This window comes from Haemaphysalis longicornis, unplaced genomic scaffold (assembly GCF_048455015.1).
Source record: "Haemaphysalis longicornis isolate Haplotype H1 unplaced genomic scaffold, Haemaphysalis longicornis Haplotype H1 scaffold_1, whole genome shotgun sequence".
In the NCBI taxonomy this organism is placed as follows: Eukaryota; Metazoa; Arthropoda; class Arachnida; order Ixodida; family Ixodidae; genus Haemaphysalis; species Haemaphysalis longicornis.
The window spans coordinates 455,684,281-455,706,954 of NW_027526203.1; the positions used below are offsets into that span (position 1 = coordinate 455,684,281).

Sequence of the window (22,674 nt, forward strand, 5' to 3'; positions counted from 1 at the left end):
CACGTGCGTTCGCGCTTGAAGTGGGTACCACAGTGGGTTCTAGCACATGCTAAAGCGGTCCACTTTGGGACAGGTGTGAAAGCTTGCGGACAACACCATCCGGGCCTGCCAGACATGCAGAAATTTCAGAGGCAAGTTCAGAAATCCATGTGAGGTACAACAGCCGGGTCTCGGACAAAGGGAGAGTGGCCGCCAGCTCTGCTGTTTCTCCAACCTTGCACCCCTAGTGCAAGCTGCGCCAATTTTTTTGTTCAGCTACTCTTAACAATCTCGTTACACTGCTCCACCCACCGTAGGAAACAGACTCACCATTTGGACGGCTGGGCCAGAGTTGGAGGGTCCGACTTCTGAATCTTGAGCAACACTCGCATGGGATTCATTTCATTGTTTGGCGGTTCCATCTGGGCAAATTCAATCAAGGTGATGCCCAGACTCCAGATGTCGGCCTTGTAGTCATAAGGATTGTCTCGGTAAGTCTCACAAAGGACCACTTCAGGTGCCATCCTGAAAAATTAGCAGTAAAACCTGATAAGCAAAAGAAAAAAACCTAAAAAAATACATGTTCGTTCAAGAGGTTAATCTTCAGCAACATTGTATTTTTGGCAGACTGAAACATGATTAAAGAAATATAAACCAGCCAAACAATACTTGTATGGGCGGCTCTCGATCATTCAAAATCGATTAATTGTAATTTCTTGTTAATCAGAAGTCATATGTTGGTCCCATCAATTTTACATGCAATCCAATGGAAGCAACTGCTCAATCATTTGAAGCTGAAACCCATTACATCGGGTAATTGGAAGTCATTAAAAAAAAAACATCGAGGTGGCTGTCACTTTCTGATAAAATCCCAAATTTCCAAGTGCAAAAACAGCACCGTGCTCTCTACTGATCTAGGCACTATTGCAACCAAGGCCGTGCCAGAATTGACAAAGCAGCAGTAATACTCAGTGGAGGCCCGTGCCCGCTGATGGATCTCCTCCCCGAGATTCTTTACCTTCTTTATTGCGTTCAGCGCCGTGTGAGCAGTTTGTGTAGAGAACGCTTCACAAAGAAAGCGAGAAGGAAGGAATCGAGAAGGAAAGCATATTGTGGGCGAATAAGGATTCTTTTTTGTGGTCGCTGTTTAATTGGAGTTCGGTCAATTCGAAGTGTTTTGCGTTTCCCATGGACTTTGTATTAACAGTAGTTGACTGTACAGCACACAAGGTGGAGATAAAGGCAGGTCGAAGACCTAATCATTTCTGCGCTTTCCTACTGTACACATCTTGTTCAACTGGTTTTCCTCGTGATCTTCAGGCACTGAAGCAAAACAAGGTCGAGAGAGGGGTTAGTTTAAGGTTTTGTTGTTTTAAGACAACACGTGATTTCTCCTACATTTTTCAGTGACTTAAAAGATTGGAAATGACCTTAAAGTGATTTGTAAACATTGCAGGATTACTAGCGCAAATTATAATCTGGAGTCTCGATGACAAGTTTCGTCCACTCTCGCTGCGTTGACGCGACTTTATTCAGTAGAAAAATGAGTTCGAAAATGCTGCCTTCCTCTTTGCATCCCTACCCATTTTCTGTGGCATTTCAAACAATGCAAAAAAGTTGCTTGGCTTGACTGCGCTACTGCATGGCTCGCCGACACTCTGACAGAATCAGTCGGCCCAGTGTTTAGTCTGCCGGCAGCCGGCGGGTCATCGCAATTCGTTCGCTCAGCTGAAACTAAGCCACAGCACATTTGTGCCAGGAAGAATGTGCCCTTAGTTTGTTAGTTTGTAGACTGTATCAAGCTCCAAGTCCAAGCCACTCCACACAAGCGCACATGCTATGCTTCGCTGACTGGAATGCTAGTAGAAAAATCTAAAGCCAACTGAAGGCGGGAGAAGAGTCAGTGAAGTTAATTTAGGTACTAAGGAATTAAAATCAACCGAAATTTTCTCGTACAGCGTACAACCAGGGTGCGGGGAACACTTTTGCGTTGGGTGAACTAGCACAGCGGTCAGCAGCACGATCATACATATGTGAACGCTTTTCCGCCTAAGGAATGTAGTTGCTAAAGACGAGATATTTGCGGAAATTTGGAAATAGCACGAGCGCTATTCAAGAAATAGGCTTATGAGCTGCTTGGAATGCTAAAACTAAATAAAAATGTAAACTGGCTATACATTATACACTGTGTATTTCTGCCCCTGGCAGTGCTGACACTGCTGACAGCACTAGGTGCATTGTTTTGCAATTCGCAAGTTCGAACCCCCATAGCGCATGTTCCTTTTTTTGAAGTTGATTTATTTGTTTTGGGCAAAGTTTTCTATACTGAATTCAATATTTTTGCGCTGTAACGTTCATTGCTCAACGAGCGAGTTTGCAGAATGCGTGCAGACTCGCACTGATGCACTGGCGAGTTGATGATGATTGTATGGTTTAACGCGCCGACTTAACGCAGGCAATGAGGCGCGCCGTAGTGGAGGGCTCCGGATTAATTTTGACCACCTGGGGATCGTTACCGTGCGCCGAAATCTTGTACACAAAGGTGTTTTTGCTTTTTGCCTCCATCAGAAAAGCGGCCGCCGCGGCCGGGAATCGAACCCCCGACCTTGTGCTCAGCAGCGCAACGCCTTAGCCGCTGAGCCACCGCGGCAGATATGCACTGGCGAGTTCTCGGTGTGGTGTTGCCATAAGCACTGACGGCTTGCGGGCAGAGTCCCAAATCAGCCGACGCTTGGCCTGGTGCGAACACCCTTTTTACGATACAGGCACGAGTGAGGCAAGCGCTAAAGATGGGGGAAAAGCGCATCGCATCTGAGCGACTCCGGTGATGAGAATGCGCTCATCCACTGCGTACGCCTCGGCTAGTGATTGTTACAATTCCAAGCCGTGCTCAAAAGCAGGCTTATCTGACGCATTTTACAGCCGACAACATGGCAGAAGCGCGGTATGCCGATTACCGAGATATTGAGAATGCCCAGCCAATGATAACATCCGAATCCGAAACTGGTTTGAATTGTAATCTTGGACATCGCCCAATCATGTATGTATGGACGTCACTGCTTCAGTTGGTGCAGCCACCGCAGACTACGCATGGTAGTTTTTCTTCTTTCGGGCTTTCAAAAATAAATACTGCCTTATCGACTGGATAAACGATGAAAAGTGCTTATTTGGGCCAGCCTAAGCAGTGCAAGCAAAAACAGGAGCTTAACATATTTACTTCAGTGTCCCTTTAAATTCAGTCCAGAAATGAACCACAGCAAGTCAATTCAGTGATAACCTCTGTATTCATGACCGTACATGCTTTTTTGACACCAGAAGTAAGCTGTTCTAGCACCAGCTTTGCAAACACTTTGCGATACAGGACAATTTTTTGTTGTGAAAGAACATAACTTGCTCAGAATTCTAGAGCCTGGAATAATTAAACATACATCCTTTTGCCAACCTACACCGAAAGCTCCACTGACTATATTCTTGATGACAAATTTTTTAGAAAATTCAAATTATGAGGGTCTTACACACGAAAGCTACACCTTGTCTGTTATTTGCGGAATTAGTGGATATGTACACATTAGGTAATTTAGACGGTTTGGAGATCTTTAAGGAGACCAAAATTTCTACACACAGGTGTTCTCGTTTTTTGACTCCATCAGAATGATGGCCGCTGTGGCAAGGATCAAACGCGTTTTTGAATTCAGTAGCCCAATGTCCGGCCATCGCACCAGGTTTGATGACAAATTTAAGCAGCTCTCATGCAACACAAACGTGAAAACGAATGCCAGCCAAGGTGGTGCAAGTTAAAAAATTTTGTTTTGCCATTGTTATAACTTGGAAATAGCATAACTTAGGAAATGTTTCTCTAAGTGTATTAAAAGGCTTTTATGCTGTCTATTATCTTGTTGTCGATAATATAAAATCCCGACTAATAAAAACTCATAATGAAGGATTGATTTAAAGACACAGTTCAGACAACATCAAGTTCAGACAACATCAAACTAAATTTGCAATGGTAAGCACTATGCAAACAGGTGTTTTTGCATCTAAATGCAGGGCTTCAATAATAATAAAAATCAAACATACCATCCCAAAGTAACCAGACACACGCTGAAATTCACTGCTGCTGCTTATTTGGCTGCCACTTCAGCCGAAGCATGCCCAATCTTTAAAAGCTGAAGCCAGACAATATCTGCCTGACGCACGGACTGCTACACACATCTTCCTCGAAAGCCCCATTACTACCATCAAGAATTCTTAGGCCCTCGATAACATACACAGTGGCAGCTTTGTGTATGTTAGCGAGGGCCAACTAATCTCGTTTTAACCAAAGAGCCCTCAAAAGGCAGCCCAGAATGCAAATGCTTACCAGTAGGGCGTGCCAATAAAGGAATCCCTTTTCTGGAGTGTATGCTTGTTCTTGGCAGAAACCCCAAAGTCAGCTGGAAAAGACAATACGGCATTAGCTATGGCATAAGATACAACGTAGGTTATTCTAAGATATCAGTAATACACTAGACGAGTGCTACATGCATTATTTATGGCTGTTCTTCCAAAGCAAGTTGCAATAGTGCAGAAGCATGTGACCTGTCACTGACTAGGATGCACCGGGTGTAGCCCAAAACAACCCATTCCTGTTTGAACCCCTACCGTTTGAACCCATTCCCCAGACGCCCTTCCCGTTTGATCCACCCTGTGTGCGCCTGTTCCCGAAACAACTTTCCCGTTTGGGCCCTTCCTGTTTCGACCCGCTCCAACAACGCCCTTCCCATTTGAACCCGTATCGTTTCAACCTTTTCAAATTTCTGATATTATGCGTCACTGTTATTGAAAGTGTTCCCCAAAATATGCATCCAAGGAACGGGTCATGCATTATTGTAAAAACTGCTGCGCAGCAGTTTATATGGAATTGAGCATACGCCCGACATTTCCAGCCAATAAAAGTGTGCGAATGCCTGAGGCCGATACAGTGCTGTTCAAGCTTTTTGAAGAAGGAAATGCTTCCGCATTTCTCGTTTGTCTGGCTTCTGTACGACATCAAAAAAAGTTTGTTCGTTCATTCATGGCTCCCCTCAGAAAAGAAACAATTGCGCTAAAACAATTAATTATGCTCTCGAAAGACTTTTTTCCAGTACCGGTGCTCCTAGCGGCCACCACGACGAACTAATAAACAGCGTAGGGAAGATTTCGCTTTCAGAAAACTTGTAAACGGACATCCTGCATCGATGTAGGTTCAAATCTACAATTTCATGGTTTTCTTCACAGTCAAGAAGCGTTTACCAAAGTGCAAATGCAACCACTGCATGGATCCATTCGACGAAACTGCGTGCAATGCATGTGATGAATGTCTGTGCTGGCATTTAAAAGAAATGTTCTCTGGTTCGGCAAAAAATGTCTACATTTGCTTTTCCACGCACTGCGCGCCCACCTATGCATTATCCATAAAAAGTACATGCAAAAGAATAAAGCTTGGGCTGTTAACGTCTGGATGAGAAGTGTGTGCAAAACATTTCCTCCAAGAGAAACTTTCAGTTTGAGACTTCAATGGCCATCTTTTTACAATATAAAGTGACCGTTAGTCCCACATTAAAATAGGACAAACCCGCGGTTTCTACTATTCATTTTAAATAGTAGAAACTACTAGTTTGACCCATAATAGTTACTTTCACAAAATACGTTTTTCGTTAATTGGGTATATTTGGTAATTAAATTTCACGCGATCATTTTGAGATATCTTATTTGTTAATTTAAAAGACCCAAGCTTGTTCTCAGCATGACACGAACGCTACTAACTGGCACTACGCCAGCGGCATTTTGTTAATTCCAGTATTTTATTTGTCTTTAAGAGAGACAGAGAGAGAAAGTGAAACATCTTTAATGGGCAAGTGAGGTCAGCCAGGCTAGGCACCCAAATTGCTACACCAAATGGGGGTGAAGGTGTGATGAAAATATATGGAAAAAAAAAAAAAAAACACATGAATACTCACACAGACGCACACAAAAAGCACACACATAATCAGGCGATATAAGGTCTCTTCGATTTGGCCTGCACTTTCTGCATGAGTTCGGAATAAGTTCAGCCGGTACAGCGCTGGCGCCGCCACTGCAAAACCGGTCCTGCACTTTTGCCGTCTGCTTCTGCACCTCCTCCCTGGGAGGTGCAAGGAATGCCGTGAACTCATCCTGCACTCCCTGCCCCAACGGTAAATCAGAGAAAACTGCAGGCGCCGCGCGCTGCACTCGAAAATCGAAGAGGTGAGTGCTGCACTACCTGAACGAGTGCAGCGAGTGTAGCCAAATCGAAGACACCTAAAGTCATTTGTCCGAGAGTCCATAGCTCACTGTCAAGTCCAGTGCTCCGAAAGAACGTCAAGAGTGCCTTTGTTGCGATATAAAAAGAAGTGCATGTGCATTCTTAAAGCATGCCCGCAGAAGCTCGACGGCGTTCACAAATCACACCATCCGGTCGCGATCGTGAAGGGGAGGCACATGCTCACGGCGCGCGACAACAGTCCCCACCTGAGTTACACGGTCCGCCGTGGCTGCCCTGTTCTGCCGATGTCACCCAGACTGCCTCTCTGATCTTTCTTCTGCGCACACGTTCGTGCTGCCAGAGCACGGACCGGCGGTGCCATCTCTCGGGCACTGCCAACCTAGCAGCGCACCAGACCGGTTTCAGCGCATTACGTCTCTCCCCGAAGCGCGCACCGGCTCGGGATCACGGGTCGCAGTTCTCCACGATTCCCCCAAGATTAACAGGGCATGTCTGTACCTTATTTCCGCCAGCCGTAACTATTTTATTGTGAAATACGTTTGACGTAACTTCAATTTAATTATCAGAATACATCGGACGTAAGTGTATTTTTGACTTGTGTTACGTCGGACGTAACTCAAAATATTTAGTTAAAGTACAGGTGGATGCAACTTTAATTTCAAAAATCCCATGCTCCGGTCGGAGTCTCCCGAGTCGAACTGGGTACGTTATTCCGGGAAAGGGCTAAATGGGAAAATATGAAACAGAAAGGCCGTTTTGTGCCGGGTTGAAACAAGAGGGAACAAGCGGGAAGGTTGAAATGGGAATGGGTTTAAACAGGGACCTCCTGAACATGCGATGCTATCATATGTAACCTTCATTAGAGAAGCTGCCACTGCAGCTTGGTTCCTGGGAACCTGGGAAAAATCAAATCTGCGATATAGTGTATACAAATCAAAAGCAACACCTCACCCTCACTGCCAAAGCAAGATGCTGCCATAATGTTTGTACTTTCCAATCAGTCCTTTGATGACGTTTTCTGTGCATAGATATTCATAAAACTGGTGGCTGATTTCAACACAGTTTCAAAGGCAAAACACTCATGGTGTCTGATAGAAATGTTTTATGTTTGGGACACATTTCGGAGGAAGCGGCATTCCTCTGTCATTGGTTCCATTATTGCCCATTTTCAGTCGCAATATGACACTGACACAAAATACAGGTGCGATTATTGGCAGCAGACAGGAGTTAAGAATAACTGCAATTCCAAACTAAGCGATATTTTTTCTTATGAATAGTGATTATGACACCCAAATTCTTGCCCTTTTCATCTGCTCACCAATACTCCGTGTATGTTACAAATGGGGAGTAATTAGAATTGCATGAACAAACATGCTCAGTTATGTTGTGCTTGTACCAGTTGACCTTAAGAAAGTTCAACCAGATACACAAGCATGAATTCCTGTCAGCTGAAATGCAAACTGCTGATGGCCTTATAAACTATAAATTTTTTATTATTATAGCTAGTAATTGGTTCTCTTTCTAGCCTTGTTTTTTTGTACTGGTATTCAGCATATATTCTTCATCTCAAGCCACAAGAAATGGTGTACCCTTTGCATTATTCAAGTACTAAAAGCTTCCTCCCTTTACAACTGCCTCATTAGCAAAAAACCAGTTTGTTCTTATAGGCTGGATTGAAATTCCTGAGCATTCTGACAACCTCTTATGCTACTTGAGCCACATATAAAGCTCCAAGGAGATGCCCTGCCCAGAAGGTCGCCCATTCTCTAATAACCACGCTAGCTTCAATCCCCTCCAAAGCCAGGGAAGCTCCCCCATCAAAACATCTGATGATCCCTCCAGAAAAATCCTCTATGACCAGTCAATGAACACTGCAAGCAAACTGATTCCAAACAAAACAGAAGACACCACCACCCTACCACTTGTTCGGTTTATAAGGAAAGTTTACGACAATGATAAACGCCTCTCATAAGGTGTCAAGGTAAGAGGGGAGGTGTAGTAGATTGGAAGAACAAAATAGTGGCGATACAAGGGGGAGACAAGGGCAAAGTTTATGGTATGCACTGACAGTGACGCCCAAGCTTTGTGCCCAAGGCTTGAGCGTTTCTGCCAGATGATACGGTCCTGGTGTCCAGCGTGGTGGCATGCCCACATGTCCTGATGGCTCTGAAGATGGGCGATTCACTTCAAATAATGAACTAGCAACAGAACCTGGAGCTTGGGAAAGCAGTTTAGGTGGGTGCTCTCTCTCTACGGTAATGTAAAACAAGGGAACCAAAGCTGTGGACAACTCGGACCATGTAGGCTGCGCCAGTAGAAGCTAGAGAAAACACCTACTCACAGCAGGCTGAACAGTGTCCCTAAACTTCATACAGCAAAACAATGCATGAGAAATAGGAAGGTCTTTGCATCCTTCCAAGCAGTATGGCGACGTTATCACACAGGTTGGCAAGGGAATGTGATAGCCTGTGGTGCATGGAAACGTGAAAAATGATGTGGGGAGTGGGATAATGATCCTGCTCCTAACGTGAGGACTGGCGGAAGGAGCAGGACTATGATCCACTCTCCACAAGGGGTGAGACAAGGATCGAGATGCACGCATCAAGCCCCATATTGCCACCTGCTGACGGTGAGGGCAGTTCCAGCCAAACTCTATGGTACTCGATAGCACAGAAACCTTTCAGTGTTGTACAACATGCCACAGGTATGTGTGTAGAAGACAAAAAAAAAAAAAAAAAAAAAAAAAAAAGAGCACCATAATGAAAGTATGCCAGATATTGGGTAGTTTCCTCAAGGTTCCCTGGATCCGATATTCCTCGCATATGTTACCAATAGAAAGGCGTATGTTTTTTACTAGCATTGTTGTGTGTCATTTTTACTTGTGCGCTGTCTACACAAAAGCACCGCTTTTAATTCACATTTGAGAATGCTGCGCTTCAGTAACGCTGCTGGCCGTAGCTTTGCTGCAAACTTTAAACAGAGGTAAGAGAGAATGATTTAAATAAACAGCAGTAAAACAACATTCAAAAGAACCGACAATTGGGCGAGTTGGTACTTATTCATCTTCCCTAACAGCGTGCACAGCGCTGTTAGGGAACACACGCGTCCTATTCCCTTCTTTGCCTTAGTCTTTGTGTGTGCGCGCTGTTAGGGAAGATGAAGCAACATTCAGCAAGACTTCTCCAAATGCTACACTTCAATCTTTACAACATCTCAAAACATGCCAGTCAAATTGGGTTCGCAACTGCCGTTGCCAAAATAACCTGATTTTAGCAGACAACACTTTATCTCGGGTAAAGCCACGAACAAGTTCAGACCCCCCAAATTTCTGCATACTAGCTTACTCAAAATTCTGTGAATTACAAAAAAAAAAAAAAAAAAACCCAACAACAGCAAGGACAAGCCACAGGGAGGCACCACAAGACTCACTGTGTGCCTGCGTACACCCATTTTGTCCTCAGGCTTTTTTCTCCAGCGATTATTTCTAAAATACGAGACCAACTCACCCAGGATGACCCTCCTATTAATTTCAAAGTTCGTGTGGTAAAGCATGCCATGTGTTATATGGAGTACTTGCTATCGTATTAAAGCAAACTTTGCCTGGTCTCACTGATGGCAGTGCCATAACCGAAATGCACTGCAGGAAAGCCAACTTTACATAATGTGAGGGCATATGATGATGATGGTGATGAAACGACAAAAATACCTTCCTGTGGTCGGAATTGAACCTGGGTCCCTCGCGCTATGCAGATCTGCATATGCCATCGTCGCATTTGGGTCGCTCAGCCTTTCCTTTTGGGTTTGTTGCGCGGGCGCTGGCTTTGGACTTCGGACGAGTTGAAGTGGACTTTGGCAGTTTGCATTTTGGACTTTAAGCGGGTGGATTTTGGCTTTTGATTTAACTCAGTCTGCATGGAGAAAGCTTTGCATTTGAACCATCTTTCTCATAAGAAAGGGGCTTTGATTTTTTGTGACATATAAACTAAACATGCATTGCTGCAAATGTGGGAAAAAATTGCATTTACACATGAACATTCAAGTTTCCTGCAACCTGTTATGTAGCCACTACTATTATCATTATAATGTTGGGATGCCACGTAACGTCATGCAAAACGCAGCACAATGATGCAATTGTTATGGCTGCATAACTCACATTTTACAGAAGATAATAGATGCTTTCAACATAATAAATTTCCAACTAATCTTCCCACCCACAAGCTGCACTGAAACTAGTGCATGTGAAGGTGTCAGAGATATAAAGCATCGCCTTTCCTTCCTGCAACCATGCACACCACTTCACTCACCTATTTTCACGTCTCCGTCCAAGGTGAGAAGCACATTGCCAGCCTTTAGGTCTCTGTGGATTACTTTTTTTGAGTGCAGAAAACGAAGGCCTTCACAGATCTCATGGCACAAGTAGCGAATTTGTGGCTCTGTCAGTGGCTTTTCCAGGTCAATCATTATCCCATCCACTGCCCCAGCTTCGCAGAACTCTATCAACATCTGTTGCCATCGCAAAAGATTGAAAATGATACTATCAGAAAAGTGCTCCAACAAATTCAACAAATGAAAACCAAAATAACTAAGTTCTGGCTTGATACATACACACAGCAGCAAAGTGACCTCCACACCACATTTTTGATCCCCATGGCTCTCCACAACAAAAAGCCAGGTATACTAGCTTTACGTCTAATGTGGAAGTTCCTGGCAATGCTTTAAGTACAAGCAGTTGCATTTTATCAGTGCATTTGAAGACACGATTTCTTGGACTGCTTCACTATTCGTACATTTCAACCGTCCTCATCCCGTCCAAAATGTCAGAAGACTGCATTAGAAGTCTTGGTTGTGCAGTCCGCAGCAGGCATTTCCAGCATAGTTTATTTTTCTTTCAGGGGGTAGCAGACCTCAACAGAAAAAGCTCCGACAGGCTTGACAAGTAACAGAAAAACCCAAGCCCACACAAATACAAAAACAAAAGTGCACAAGAAACTGTGCAAAACTGACAGTCTAACCAGTATGACCCACACCAAGTTTTCACCATTTGATTGAACATGTAAGAGGCCAAGTAAGACAATCTTTTGAGTTTACAAGGCTTCTGTAGCTCAGGTATGCATAGCCCATTTCCAGCAGAAACCCAACATGGCCCCATACTTGCACCCAAAACGACAACATACAAATCAGGTTTCTCACTTCCAATCCACCATCAATAGAAACGTTTCTGGCACGCTGAACCCGGGTTCTTTTATTAGATAAAAAAAAAAAGCACCACACAAGAAAGCTACGAATAGTAAATATAAACCAAAAATGCCACTGGAGAATTGTTTAACCAGTGAATCTCTTTTACTTCGCTATATGGCCAATGAAAACTTGCTTTAAATAAATTCAACCTCCTTATGCTTAAAACACAGTTGCCAAACCACAAGTACAAATCTCGGAGTCAACTAGAAGGATTCTTTGCATCAGCCTACAAAAAAACTCCCGATATTTTACAGTTCAAACTGAAGCAGCTCTGAAAAATGTCTACAGCGATAGCTTGCTCAACATACTTAGAGATCATCAAGCTTGACAACCTTGACTTTGCGCAGCTTCCAGTTCTTCAGCGAACATTAGCGATAAAGGTTTTTACACCTCAATAGGCATCTTTGCAACAAATTATTAGTTTTCCCAATTATTCACCATGAGCACAATATTTGCTGGGTAAAGCCAGAGATGATAGGAATCTAGTTTTACAGCAGTCTGCATCTTCCAAGTACAACAAACTATTTTTTGCATCCTCCCTCCACCCCACCAGAATGTATAGAATTGCAAAAGATGAAAACAAAGGGCACTATGTCTGCCCGCCCAAACCATTTACCCGCTTTAGGATGTAAGTGGAGAAGGAGAGCTCAAGAGTATGAAGACTACGCTAACCAAATTTTGCGAATTACAACTTCACAAAGCATTAAAAAAACAATTGTCCCTCTTGACAAATGCGGAGTTGAAGGAAACAATTTCATCGGGCAACATATTAAGCCAGCCTATGTTGCAGCCTGACAAAGAATTCTAGCTGAGTGCTCTTTTAAGATGGCGCTCTGCATATAGTCTCCTCTGCTTGCCTCCACTCCCTGCACCAGTTCACAATAGCTCAGTGCCGACGCCCACATCAGGCAGAACCGGTACTGCACCCCTTGTCTGCTTTTGTACCTCCTCTAATGGGAGCAGAGAGAAAGCAGCAAACCTATTTTGTCCCCGATACACCTCGGGCAAATCTATACTAATCAAGACAAGATGGCGCATCTGACAGACTGGCCGATTCATTCGTGCTCAGCTCGTACCACTGGGCCAGCAGACTTGAAATCTGGGCAAGTGCACTTCTTTCCAAACATAGACGCCCACTATGGACGGAATTTTTCGGAATTTTAAATTCAAGTTTCGGGTGTTTAATGCACCGAAGCTACAGCTGGGCTATGAAGCATGCTGCAGTGCAGAGAGCCCCAGATGAATTTTGATCACCTGAGGATCTTTAACATGCGCCAAAATCTCAACACGCAGGCTTTTTTGCTTTTCGCCTCCATCAGAAAAGCAGCCACTGTGGCCGGGATTGAACCCATATCCTTGGGCTCAGCAGCAGCACAAGGCCTTAGCTACTAAGCCTCCACGACAAGTGAATTCCCGGAATGTAAATTGGAAGGAATAGAAGCTTAGATTATGTTTACCCACAGATCCCTAATGTTTTTTAGGCCTGTACAGCCGGCTAAAGATTGCTGATATGAATGTGTAAACACTTTTTTCGGGATTTTTCAAAATTTAACTCCTAATGAGGTTAAGCAGCATCTGGCTTATGTGTGCTTTCTCAGATACCACACTATCTGTTACGCCCATAGAGTTATTAAGCTGATTTTTGCATCTAAATATTACCGATTGAAGCGTTAAAATGTCTAAAAATAAAATTCCGGATCCTTAGAGACAAGGTTAAAGAACAGCACCTGGCTTAAACGTGTTTCCTCAGCTCACACGATCTCTCCGATGCTGGTAAAGTCACTAAATTGGTTTTTTGCTCCTACAGATTAATTATGCGAATGCACAGTAACACATCTAGAATTTTTAAGAACTTCATCCTTAACAAAGTAAATAAATAGCACCTGACCTAAATGCCTTTTTACAGCTCCCACAATATATACCTTAGATCCACTAAAATACTACACCAGTTATTGCAAAAAAAAAAAAAAGAAGAAGGAGAAGAAGAAGAAGAAGAAGAAGAAGAAGAAGAAGAAAAGGGGGGCAGAGCCAGGAAACAGTGCCAGTCAACAAGAAAAGCCCGGGTGCTACTAGTGCTACACTTAAAAATCTGATTTGATTTGCTCGTGGGGTTTAACGCACCGATGGCACACAGGCAGTGAGGCATGCCGTAATGGAGGGCTCCGAATTAATTTTGACCCCCTGGGGATCTTTTAACGTGTGCCGAAATCTCGAACACACAGGCGTATTCGCTTTTTGCCTCCGTCAGAAAAGTGGCCACCGCAGCCGGGAATTGAACCTGAGTCCTTGGGCTCAGCAGCACAATGCCATAGCCACTGAGCCACCGCGGAGGGTCGCTTACAAATCTAAGATGCCAGTGCTGCAATATCCGCAAGAAAGTAGTGGGGGCAGCCAATTCAAAGAGTCAAGCTACAATAAGGTGCCAAAAGCATCTTGAAATAGTTTTGCACTTTTACAGGCCACACTGCTTAAGACCAGGTTTTCCTTTATAACACTGGTTCTTTCTTTCGACACACGTTCTATACATTTTTCCTGGCCATAAGGAATGAATTTAGTCAACAGTGCTTCTGCCCAGCGCCATGCCAAAGCCGCCGTGATCACTATATTCTGTGTCATCTCCAGTTTAACAAACAGTACTTCGAAGGCAAGTGGACATTACAGAGAGATCAACAGGACAGGCTGGTACACTGCGGTTCTCTTTCTTGTTGTGTCTGCTTATGCTCTCGTTATTTAAAGATACAAACCAACTTGCCCAACAATGTATTTTGCTGAAGTTCAGAGGTAGCTACAAATCTAGAAAGCTCAGTCAAGATAAAAATTGCATATATGTTAGTGATATCCTAAGAACATTAACATGTTTACATACTTTTCCAAAGAATATGATGACATGACATGTAAAAGAAGTTCCTTGAAGACGTTAAAATAATTTCAACAGGGGAACGGGAAAGTTGAGAGTGTGGCAACTTCTAGAATTCAAAAAAACAAAAGTAAAATTTACCTCGTTCAAACTAAGAACACGGCTGGCTATAATGCAATAAAGACAGGTACGCTGAATATAGAATGCTGTCCACAACAAGTCCCCCACCCCACCCTCACGCCAAGATGCTTAGAGCACACTGTACACTGAAGTACTTTTTTCTTCCCTTTAGCAATCGAGGCACCACACCTGCCATACCAAAGGCTTTGATCACTACTGCAAGCATGTGAATTACGCACACATTCATTAAAAAGAAGTCGTGCCCTGCTGTCTTCTCCAAACAGGAAGTCTCATTTTTTGTTTATGCAGAACGAAAGCCCAACCTAAGGCGCCACTAAAAAAGAAAAACATAAAAGCTCGCAACCAACAGAATTCCAGCAATGCAGACACAGCAGCTCTACACACCCACACAGGCGCGCACACACACAATAGCAAGGCAGAAGAGCCTCATATCTTATCAGATGACAGGGCAGGAAAAGGCGTTCCACTGGAAGCCAGCCAAACACCCTTTCCAGCAAAAAAAGCCACGGCTGGCCAAGGCCACAGCCTCAGGTCAATAAAGCAGCCACAGGCATACAACGAGGTGTTTTTACGTCACCGTGAAACCCACAGAGTGGCTGTGTCACAACCTGCAAGGGAAGCCTTGCAAATGGCAAGATCCTCGCCCAAAGATTTGTGTCCGCATTCTGTTTAAAGCACTCCGACTGGCTGCTTGCATAACTGGGGCAAAATACCTGGGAGGCACAAGGTCAGTTTCAGGTTTTCTGGGTTGTTTTGCAGTACAAGCTGGATTACAAGTTAGAACTGTAAAGCAACCAATCCTGCCTTAGGCCTACTGAAGCTTTGAAGCAGCATAGCCAAGTAATGCAAGCTGGATATCAACTAGTAAAATCTAGCTCCACAGTACAAATTATCCCACTGTCATCATATACCAATGCACTGCACTTCACACATCCTCGAAATATTCATATCTCAGTTTCCCTGGGTCGTGGCTACACCCAATAATCTAAAAACAAAACGAAATATGGGTGCTACTACTTTACTTCAAACATCGCATTTTTTTGTTCAGTGTCCTAGCAAGGAATGCTATTGTATACACAAGAAACAAGAAATTGGTGGGTGGAGGCTGCTGTGTCACCAGTTATCTCTGGGGTGCACGACTGATAACTGCATCAGCTGACGACCTTGCACACGGCCTGTTGGGTAGGCCAGTCTGAAGTTCGAGAGTAAAATAAGGGTTGACTGAGAAAAGACGCAGACAAGCACTACCTGCGTCTTTCCCTCTTATTTTACTCTTGTCCAATTAACATGCACTGCAATGCATTGCAATAACAAGTCCCAAAATAGGATGGTGAAAAACATACCCATAATTTGCCTTCGAAAAAGAATGCTTCTTTGAGGTCCACAATATTCTGATGTTTGCACTCGACAAGAATGTCAATCTCGACCGTGAAGTCTTCAAGATCATCTTCTCCCTTGAGCTCACATATCTTGGCTGCAGCTAAAATGTTGGATTCCCTGTGCCGGGCCTGTCAACAAGTCGTGGGAATAAAAAAAAAGTTTCAATCGTTAACACCAGCACACATTTGCCACTTAGCGCAAGTCACAAGTTCAATCACAAACTCGGTAGCACCTGTCCGCCAAACTGAACGTGCTAACCCGTCAGCTGCATCAAGCAGAAACTACTAACACTATGAAAAAAAAAAAAAAAGCCCCAATACAAAGTCTACCGCATCGAAATTAACACTAAACCAACACCAACATCCCAGCGGTCACCAAAAACAAGCGTGTAGCCCCACAAGGGGCAAAAAAAAAAAGCAACGCAAAGAATGACAGTCCTACTACTGAAGGAATTTCCGGAATGCCAGCGTAATGTGCGGCCTCAAAACAACCGCAAAGGGGGACGAACGACATCTGGCTCGGAGAAGGAGCGCTGTTCGCGCAGGCTAAGCGGCAGATTCAATACACTACGCTACAGTAATTCCACAACGATGAATTATAACAAGTGGTACCGACATCAGGCGGATAACAGCAGGCGTGCACTGATCGAGCAGGCAGCTGCAAACGCTGCTTGGCATGAGGCGGCCTACGGGCAAGTCTTTAGGCGGACGCGCAGCTCTTGGCACAGTTTGACTACGGCACGAAACAGCAGTACAGCACTGACAGCACTCAAATTACAGCTCGCAGCACCAAGGAACTAGGTGGAAATCACATGAACATGTAAAGTCTCCAATTTATCACGCTACGGGAAGGGGCACAGTGCCGAGTCGAGCCTTTGACGCGTATGCAAAAAGTCTTACCTTGAACACCTTGCCGAAGGCACCGTCACCCAGTTCGCCGATAATTTCCCAATAGTCTTCCGGATTTTCGTCGAAGCGAATATTACTACAAACTTTGCGACGCTTGGCATCTCCTCCTCCTACACCGCCTAGGTTGAATATTTTCTTGAAGTTTGATATAAACGACGACATGCTTGCAAAGCACCTCGGGCTCAAACCAGGGACATCAAGACGACTGTTTCACTCGAGCACATGTCATGAGCACTTGTATATCAGAGGCAGGGGCCAAAATTCGACGTCCCTGCCACGCACTTCACCGCAGGCTGGCCGCTACTAAGCCTAAAAATTACAACGGGAAGTAGGATCGCCGTGCTGGGCCTCATGCACCAGAGTACGCAAAGATCACCGCCACTGATCACATCGCGGCCGCTTCACCCCGCTGAGATTCGCCGGCCGCACAGACTGTCTCGAGCCCCGAGGTAGGCCGGTGCCTAGAAAACTCCGTAATTGCATATACAGTGACAAAAACACTATCAGATGATTCACCTAGTCGGCTGCCATATTGGAATATGACGTCACGATAATAGTTTTACTCGCGTCCGACAGGTGGTCGTAGGACTGAAATGAGAATGGGCATTTTTCTAGCCGGCATGCGAACTGCCGGGGTACGCGAGTGCGCTTAAGTTCAAGGCTGCAGGTTTTTCTTTTTTTTTTTTTTTCCTCCTATCTGTCCGCCGAGCCGCTGCTCTGAACAACAAATTTTTACGCGATACCTAAGCTACCAATCTAGCATTTTGCCTTATTTCTAGTGGGGTGACGTTTCTACCAAGGTCGACATCAAGTAAACCCGGCATCAGTTTGATAAGATGTCTCCGTTCAAATGTCCGTAAACAGCCAATCAGAAGCGACATTAACTGATGAATCCCCTATTTTTACGATCCCGAAAAAGAGTTCCTTGAGGGCTTCAGCGTAATATCTCGTACTATCGCCTCTTGAATTAAAAATACAGGAGGCGGTGCTCGTACACGCGCTTTTTTGCTCTTCGTTTCCACCATGAAAACAGAACCTGGAAATCGATGGAAATGTTGCAGAAAAGGGTATAAAGTTGGGCAATAAAAAAAATTAACACCTAAAAGAAAACAGCAGACAAGAGTATTTTAACACAGAAAAGGAAACAGCAGACAAGAGTATTTTACAGTAGCTTTTTTATTATTTCTTGATTTGAGAACCAAATTTTGACCACACTGAAATAATGACCTACTGCAATTGCTGAAATAAACAGGTTTCAACCTTGGCGTCTCGTTCCTTCGTCTATAAACATTTCTTGCCGCACATAACCACAAAAATCACTTGCGGACAATTTTCTTCCGACTACCCTTACTCTGAAAAACTGCCGCTATTTGAAAAGGCAATTTGTTATATACTCACGACAAGTACAAAGAAGGCATTACCTGCACATGACACATACACAGGAACAACTATGTGCACTGTTTGGTACACACAACCAAAACCAATTAAAATATTCTAAAGGAAGGTATGGAAGGAAGTTCCACCACTTTCTTTGCAATTATGCAGCACTCATGCTTACAATACAAAGACGCCAACACAAAACGCTCAGTTAAAAAAAACAGCAACCTTTTCAAAGTCTTACTAAGCCCCTTTCCAAATGTGAATGAAAAAATGTTCAATTTCTCCATATAAAATGACAAGATTCCCTTGATTACAAACTAACATACTTGAGCCCAACGGTTTGTGGGGAAGTTCTCAAATAAGTCGGAAACTGTTGCAACCTAGGATGCCATGTTTATAACACCTTGATATCGGGAACATGGCATTGCAATTAACCACATACAACTACACGTATTGACAGGACTGTAGTGAAATGCACTCCTCATTCTCGTAAGAAACTAAGAACACTGCCAGTGAGAAAAGCACAGAAGCATACTAGCATGTGATGTCGTGAGAAACGCATTTTTTGGGCGACTAAACCAAAACTGGCTGTGCTGGTGTGTACACAATTAGGAGGGCCACGAGGGCAAACAGGAGTCTAGCAAGGCCCAAGGAGCACCATTCTGTCACATTAGACAGGCATAGTATACAACATGTGAATCTCTACCCGCTATTTACACAGTATCATCGGAAGGAAGGCCTTGGAAGAACAGTCCAGATGTGCACATTCAAAAACAAGCACATGCCCATTCTGAAGCACTAGTCGCTCTATGGTGCAAATGGCTCAGAATACTGCCCACAAAGTTAGGGTTCAGATATAAATTGTGCGCTTTTCAGTTGCAAAACTATCCCATAAAATAAATAATTTGTGTAAAATGTGCGTTCAGTGACTAAACACCAAAAAGGTTGCTACACAATATGCAAGGAATACTGGTTGCAAGCAAGAATGAATGTCGGTGCCTGCAACAATTCACAAGGGTCAGAGATGGGGATTGGCAGCTTTGTGGCTTCCATTTTTGACACATGTGAATGATTTCACGGGCCAGCGCACAGGCAGACGATGCGCTGTGCAACCAAAAATACGCAACTTCTCACACAGCAGGCATCCAATTGCTGCCATCCTGTGGCATCAAATTACCAGATATTAACAAAACAATGTCGACTATCCACCAGATGCCAACACCCCCGAGGGTCAGCAGCTTCCCAACAGCCGTTCCAGTGTGACCCAAGCAAAAACGATCCATGCCTAAAAATCCCAGAAGTATTGAATAAAGAAGTGCAGTTGTGAAGTAGTGTCCTGTGTACCTAAAAAATGAAGAAAGCAAAAAAAAAAAAAAAGCCACATCAGAAAAACATTGCTTAATGGATATAGGCACATAATAGCTCCAATATGAGGTACAGCCTCCCAAATTTTTAATAATATAGCGGGAGCGACGACCGACCGGCGCGTCAGCGCCTTATCACGGTGTTCAGCAGCTAAATAGTCGAGAGTACGCGCTCACGCATAGGGCTATCTGTTGTATGAGTGTCGTCTGCTACGCTGTTTCCTTCAGAGTGGTACACCCCCTGCCACTGCATCTGAATGACTTTGTGCCCCACGCTGCTTAGGTACCTTTAGCGGTAGCGAAACGGCCTTGCAAGATAAGAAACACAGGGGGTGTGTTGTCCTGAGAAAAAAAGCGGAGCAGACGACGTTCCCACAACAGATAGTCCTATGTGCGTGCGTGTATACTCTCGCCTATTGCACTGCTGAGCACTGTGATAAGGCGCTGACATGCCGATCGGTCGTCGCTCCCGCTATATTATTAAAAATTTGGGAGGCTGTACATAATGTTGTAGGAATTGTAAGACTGAAAGCAGTCTTGATTTTATGAAATTTTGAAGTTTTTAAGGGTGAAAAGCAGACAGTGTTAGACCAAGAACCAAAATTTTCTGCGTTTCACAAGCTTTTTGAGGCTAATTTTATCAGGTTTTTGCCAACGTGTAGCACTACACAATCAAGTTGTCAGATTGTGCTGAGAAGAGTAGACATTCAAGCTTCACTTGAAAATGGTGTTTCTGATTATCAAACTCAACATATATTTGTTCTTCACTTAGAGGTACAGAGGAGAAGGAAAAAAAAAAAAGTCCTCACCCAGAAAAGTGTGGTTCAACTTCATAGATTTAAATTTAGTTAACACACTTGGCAAACAAATGCTGAACTCTGTAACAACAAAGGCTACTGTAACAATGAAGCTCTATTCTAAATAATTTCTGAAGAAATTTTAGCATTTCAGAAATTACACGGAATTTCAGAAACTGCTGCAATCAGACCTCAGAGCAGTGTCATTAGTTTCTAAACAAATGGCAAAGAAAAGGTGAACATAATTCACAAATGCCAGCACCAATTTTTTTTTAAAGCTATGCACATTGTGTTTATATGCAATTAGCAAAGATTGAGAAAGCATTACTTCGCTCGTAACACCTTGGTTACAAACCATAAAGTTGTTTCGCAACGAAATTGTAATTTATTTGCACTCGACGTTGTGCGAGCCCAGTGGAAGAAACGACGCATAAGGAGACGGATAATTAAGGACTGCTTACTTGATGCAGGGGAAGCCATCCTTCAAAAACGTGCGGTTTCCGTAGCACTCAATATTGGGCAGAACCGAACAGTTGACGGCCGTAAACTGGACGTCTTCATGCTTGGAACCACCGAACTGCGCAAAAGGAAGGAAGCGTTGGAGGGGAACACAGCAATCACGACACAACACAACTGTTTGAATGAAAAATATGAGTGACATTGACGTCTCACAATGCAGGCGTGCAAAATGGAAACTTCTTACAGCAATAGCACGCACTTTTCTTAAGAAACTAAGAAATACTGTCAAAACAGCTACAGCTAGCATTTAAAGCTTTGCAACTGTGTTTGTAGCATACCTTAGTGCAGCCGTAGCCCAACTCTTCTCTCGCAGTTTCGTTTCCCTGAAGGTCCAAAATATCTGAACACTGCAGAAAATCTAGTGGTCTGAAACAAGAAACAAGGGAGGGAGGCAGGTGCATGAAGTGAGGGTTATTGCGTAAAGACCAAACATAACGCAGCGACGACACAGCGCCAGAACGTTGCAGACAACGCTTTTCACCAAAAGAGCTTACAGGTTTTTGCAGAGGACTAGCGGTCCGTGAGGCTTGTACTCACAATCGTCCAAAGTACAGTGCGTGTTTTCATGGTAGACGCAAAGCACGTGTTTTGTACTAATTGTTAACAATAAAAACAGCACAAGATTCAACATTATTGCGCTACATAGTGATCAAAAATTTAGCGTTCAGCAGATTTCCAAGCAACCACACTTGATTGGCTCGACCTGATTTGGATTGACTTTGTTCGAGGCTTAGAAACCCTATTCATTTTAATATTAATTTTAGTTTGAAAACTTCACCCGAACCTTGCGCTAACAGCAAATAAAACGACTATTTTGTTTTTAATGCGAGCGCTCATAGTTAGTACAGCCGTTGAGGTGCGGTGGGCATCAGTTCGGTGGTTCGGTGTTCGATCTTGAGGCTTGGCTCTATGTTTATGTCACGTTGCTCGGTGCGTCATCTGCAACGTGAATGTGCCAGTGTGATCGTGTAGTACCGTCCACAATGCTCACGTAAACCTGTATTTATCCTGCCTAATTTTTACCTTATTGTTGACTAAAATGGAGGTGACTCCGCTATTCAAGGCATGTGTGAAAACGCTACGGACTCGCAACAAAGCGCTGGGTGTATTCAATGAGGCTGACAGGAAAGCCATCCTGAAACCAAGGCAGCCGCCTTCTGACTTCGGCTACAAGGTTAGAGAAATTGTAAGTTGATTGCTTCAACGCAAGTTTTCTCACATTATCGCCGTTTGTGACTTTCTTTTTTCGCGTGTTTGTGGCCTTCTACGAGTTCGTTCTCTCTTGCATGCTGCCCTGTTGCCGACGTCTGCCAGTGCTCCAACATTACCAAGATGAAAAACTTCCTCAAGGAGCACAGGAATGACTACATAGACGCCACGTAAGGTTGCCTTGTTGCCTTTGATGCTATGGTTTCAGTTTGATCGTCGCTTTGACTAGAGTGTCAACTATCGGATATCTCACTAGGTCACAGGTCATCTACTGTCACTGGTTTTCTTTGCAGCCATTTAATGTACAATGCCTCGCGAATGACGGATTACGAGAGGGACAGAATCGACAAAGAAGCTCAACAATTTGTCTTCCAATGCCGTGAAGTTCTGAAGAACCTAAGGAAAGAAGGTATTTGAAGGGATTCTGGTCCCCCTTGATTTCTTGCTTCCATTCTTTGGTAATTGTTTCCCTTAACCAATGATTAACGTATCAAACACAAGAATAAACTAAACTATAATATATTTCACCCGTGTTTTTCAGTGACGTAAAACAACAAAGCTGAATCTATTTTTTGGTGTGCAATGCATGGCTTGTATTTAGGATTGGAAAGCACAGCAATCAATTTAATGTAATGCG

General features: G+C 43.8%; 3 protein-coding genes across 5 annotated transcripts in view; 1 reads left to right on the top strand and 2 right to left on the bottom strand.

Moving 5' to 3' along the window:
* Positions 1-17,321, bottom strand: part of Slik (Sterile20-like kinase) — a 42,284-nt gene extending 24,963 nt beyond the window's left edge. For both annotated transcript variants that reach the window (XM_077687865.1, XM_077687866.1), the window contains exons 1-5: positions 16,760-17,321; positions 15,824-15,988; positions 10,549-10,747; positions 4,340-4,412; positions 310-504 (exon numbers count right to left, since the gene is read on the bottom strand). In XM_077687865.1, the coding sequence (XP_077543991.1) occupies positions 310-504; positions 4,340-4,412; positions 10,549-10,747; positions 15,824-15,988; positions 16,760-16,930 (803 nt within the window). In that variant the 5' untranslated portion in view covers positions 16,931-17,321. The remainder of the gene's footprint in view (positions 1-309; positions 505-4,339; positions 4,413-10,548; positions 10,748-15,823; positions 15,989-16,759) is intronic.
* Positions 17,322-17,926: 605 nt separating this feature from the next.
* Positions 17,927-21,549, bottom strand: Amrt (TM2 domain-containing protein 2 amaretto). The gene is made up of 4 exons (XM_077687869.1): positions 21,323-21,549; positions 21,107-21,194; positions 20,771-20,886; positions 17,927-19,492 (listed from the first exon to the last, which is right to left on the bottom strand). The coding sequence occupies exons 1-4, from the start codon at positions 21,457-21,459 to the stop codon at positions 19,279-19,281; spliced, it is 555 nt and encodes a 184-aa protein (XP_077543995.1). The 5' UTR covers positions 21,460-21,549; the 3' UTR covers positions 17,927-19,278.
* A 160-nt stretch (positions 21,550-21,709) lies between these two features.
* The window catches only part of Syx18 (syntaxin 18), a 24,904-nt gene continuing 23,939 nt past the window's right edge, over positions 21,710-22,674 (top strand). Inside the window, exons 1-3 of one of the 2 annotated variants that reach the window (XM_077687868.1) lie at positions 21,710-22,002; positions 22,143-22,207; positions 22,331-22,446. In XM_077687868.1, coding sequence (XP_077543994.1) covers positions 21,868-22,002; positions 22,143-22,207; positions 22,331-22,446 — 316 coding nt within the window. In that variant the 5' untranslated portion in view covers positions 21,710-21,867. Of the gene's footprint in view, positions 22,015-22,142; positions 22,208-22,330; positions 22,447-22,674 lie in introns of both variants that reach the window. The other variant, XM_077687867.1, reaches the window with a different exon arrangement.

Bases quoted from the DNA above. Each gene is read 5' to 3' on its own strand.
- Amrt (XM_077687869.1), bottom strand. From the start codon at position 21,459: ATGTTGAATCTTGTGCTGTTTTTATTGTTAACAATTAGTACAAAACAC. The intron at 21,195-21,322 runs GTAAGCTCTTTT...TTCTTGTTTCAG, and splicing joins CTAGTCCTCTGCAAAAACCT to ACCACTAGATTTTCTGCAGT. The intron at 20,887-21,106 runs GTATGCTACAAA...CCTTTTGCGCAG, and splicing joins TGGGCTACGGCTGCACTAAG to TTCGGTGGTTCCAAGCATGA.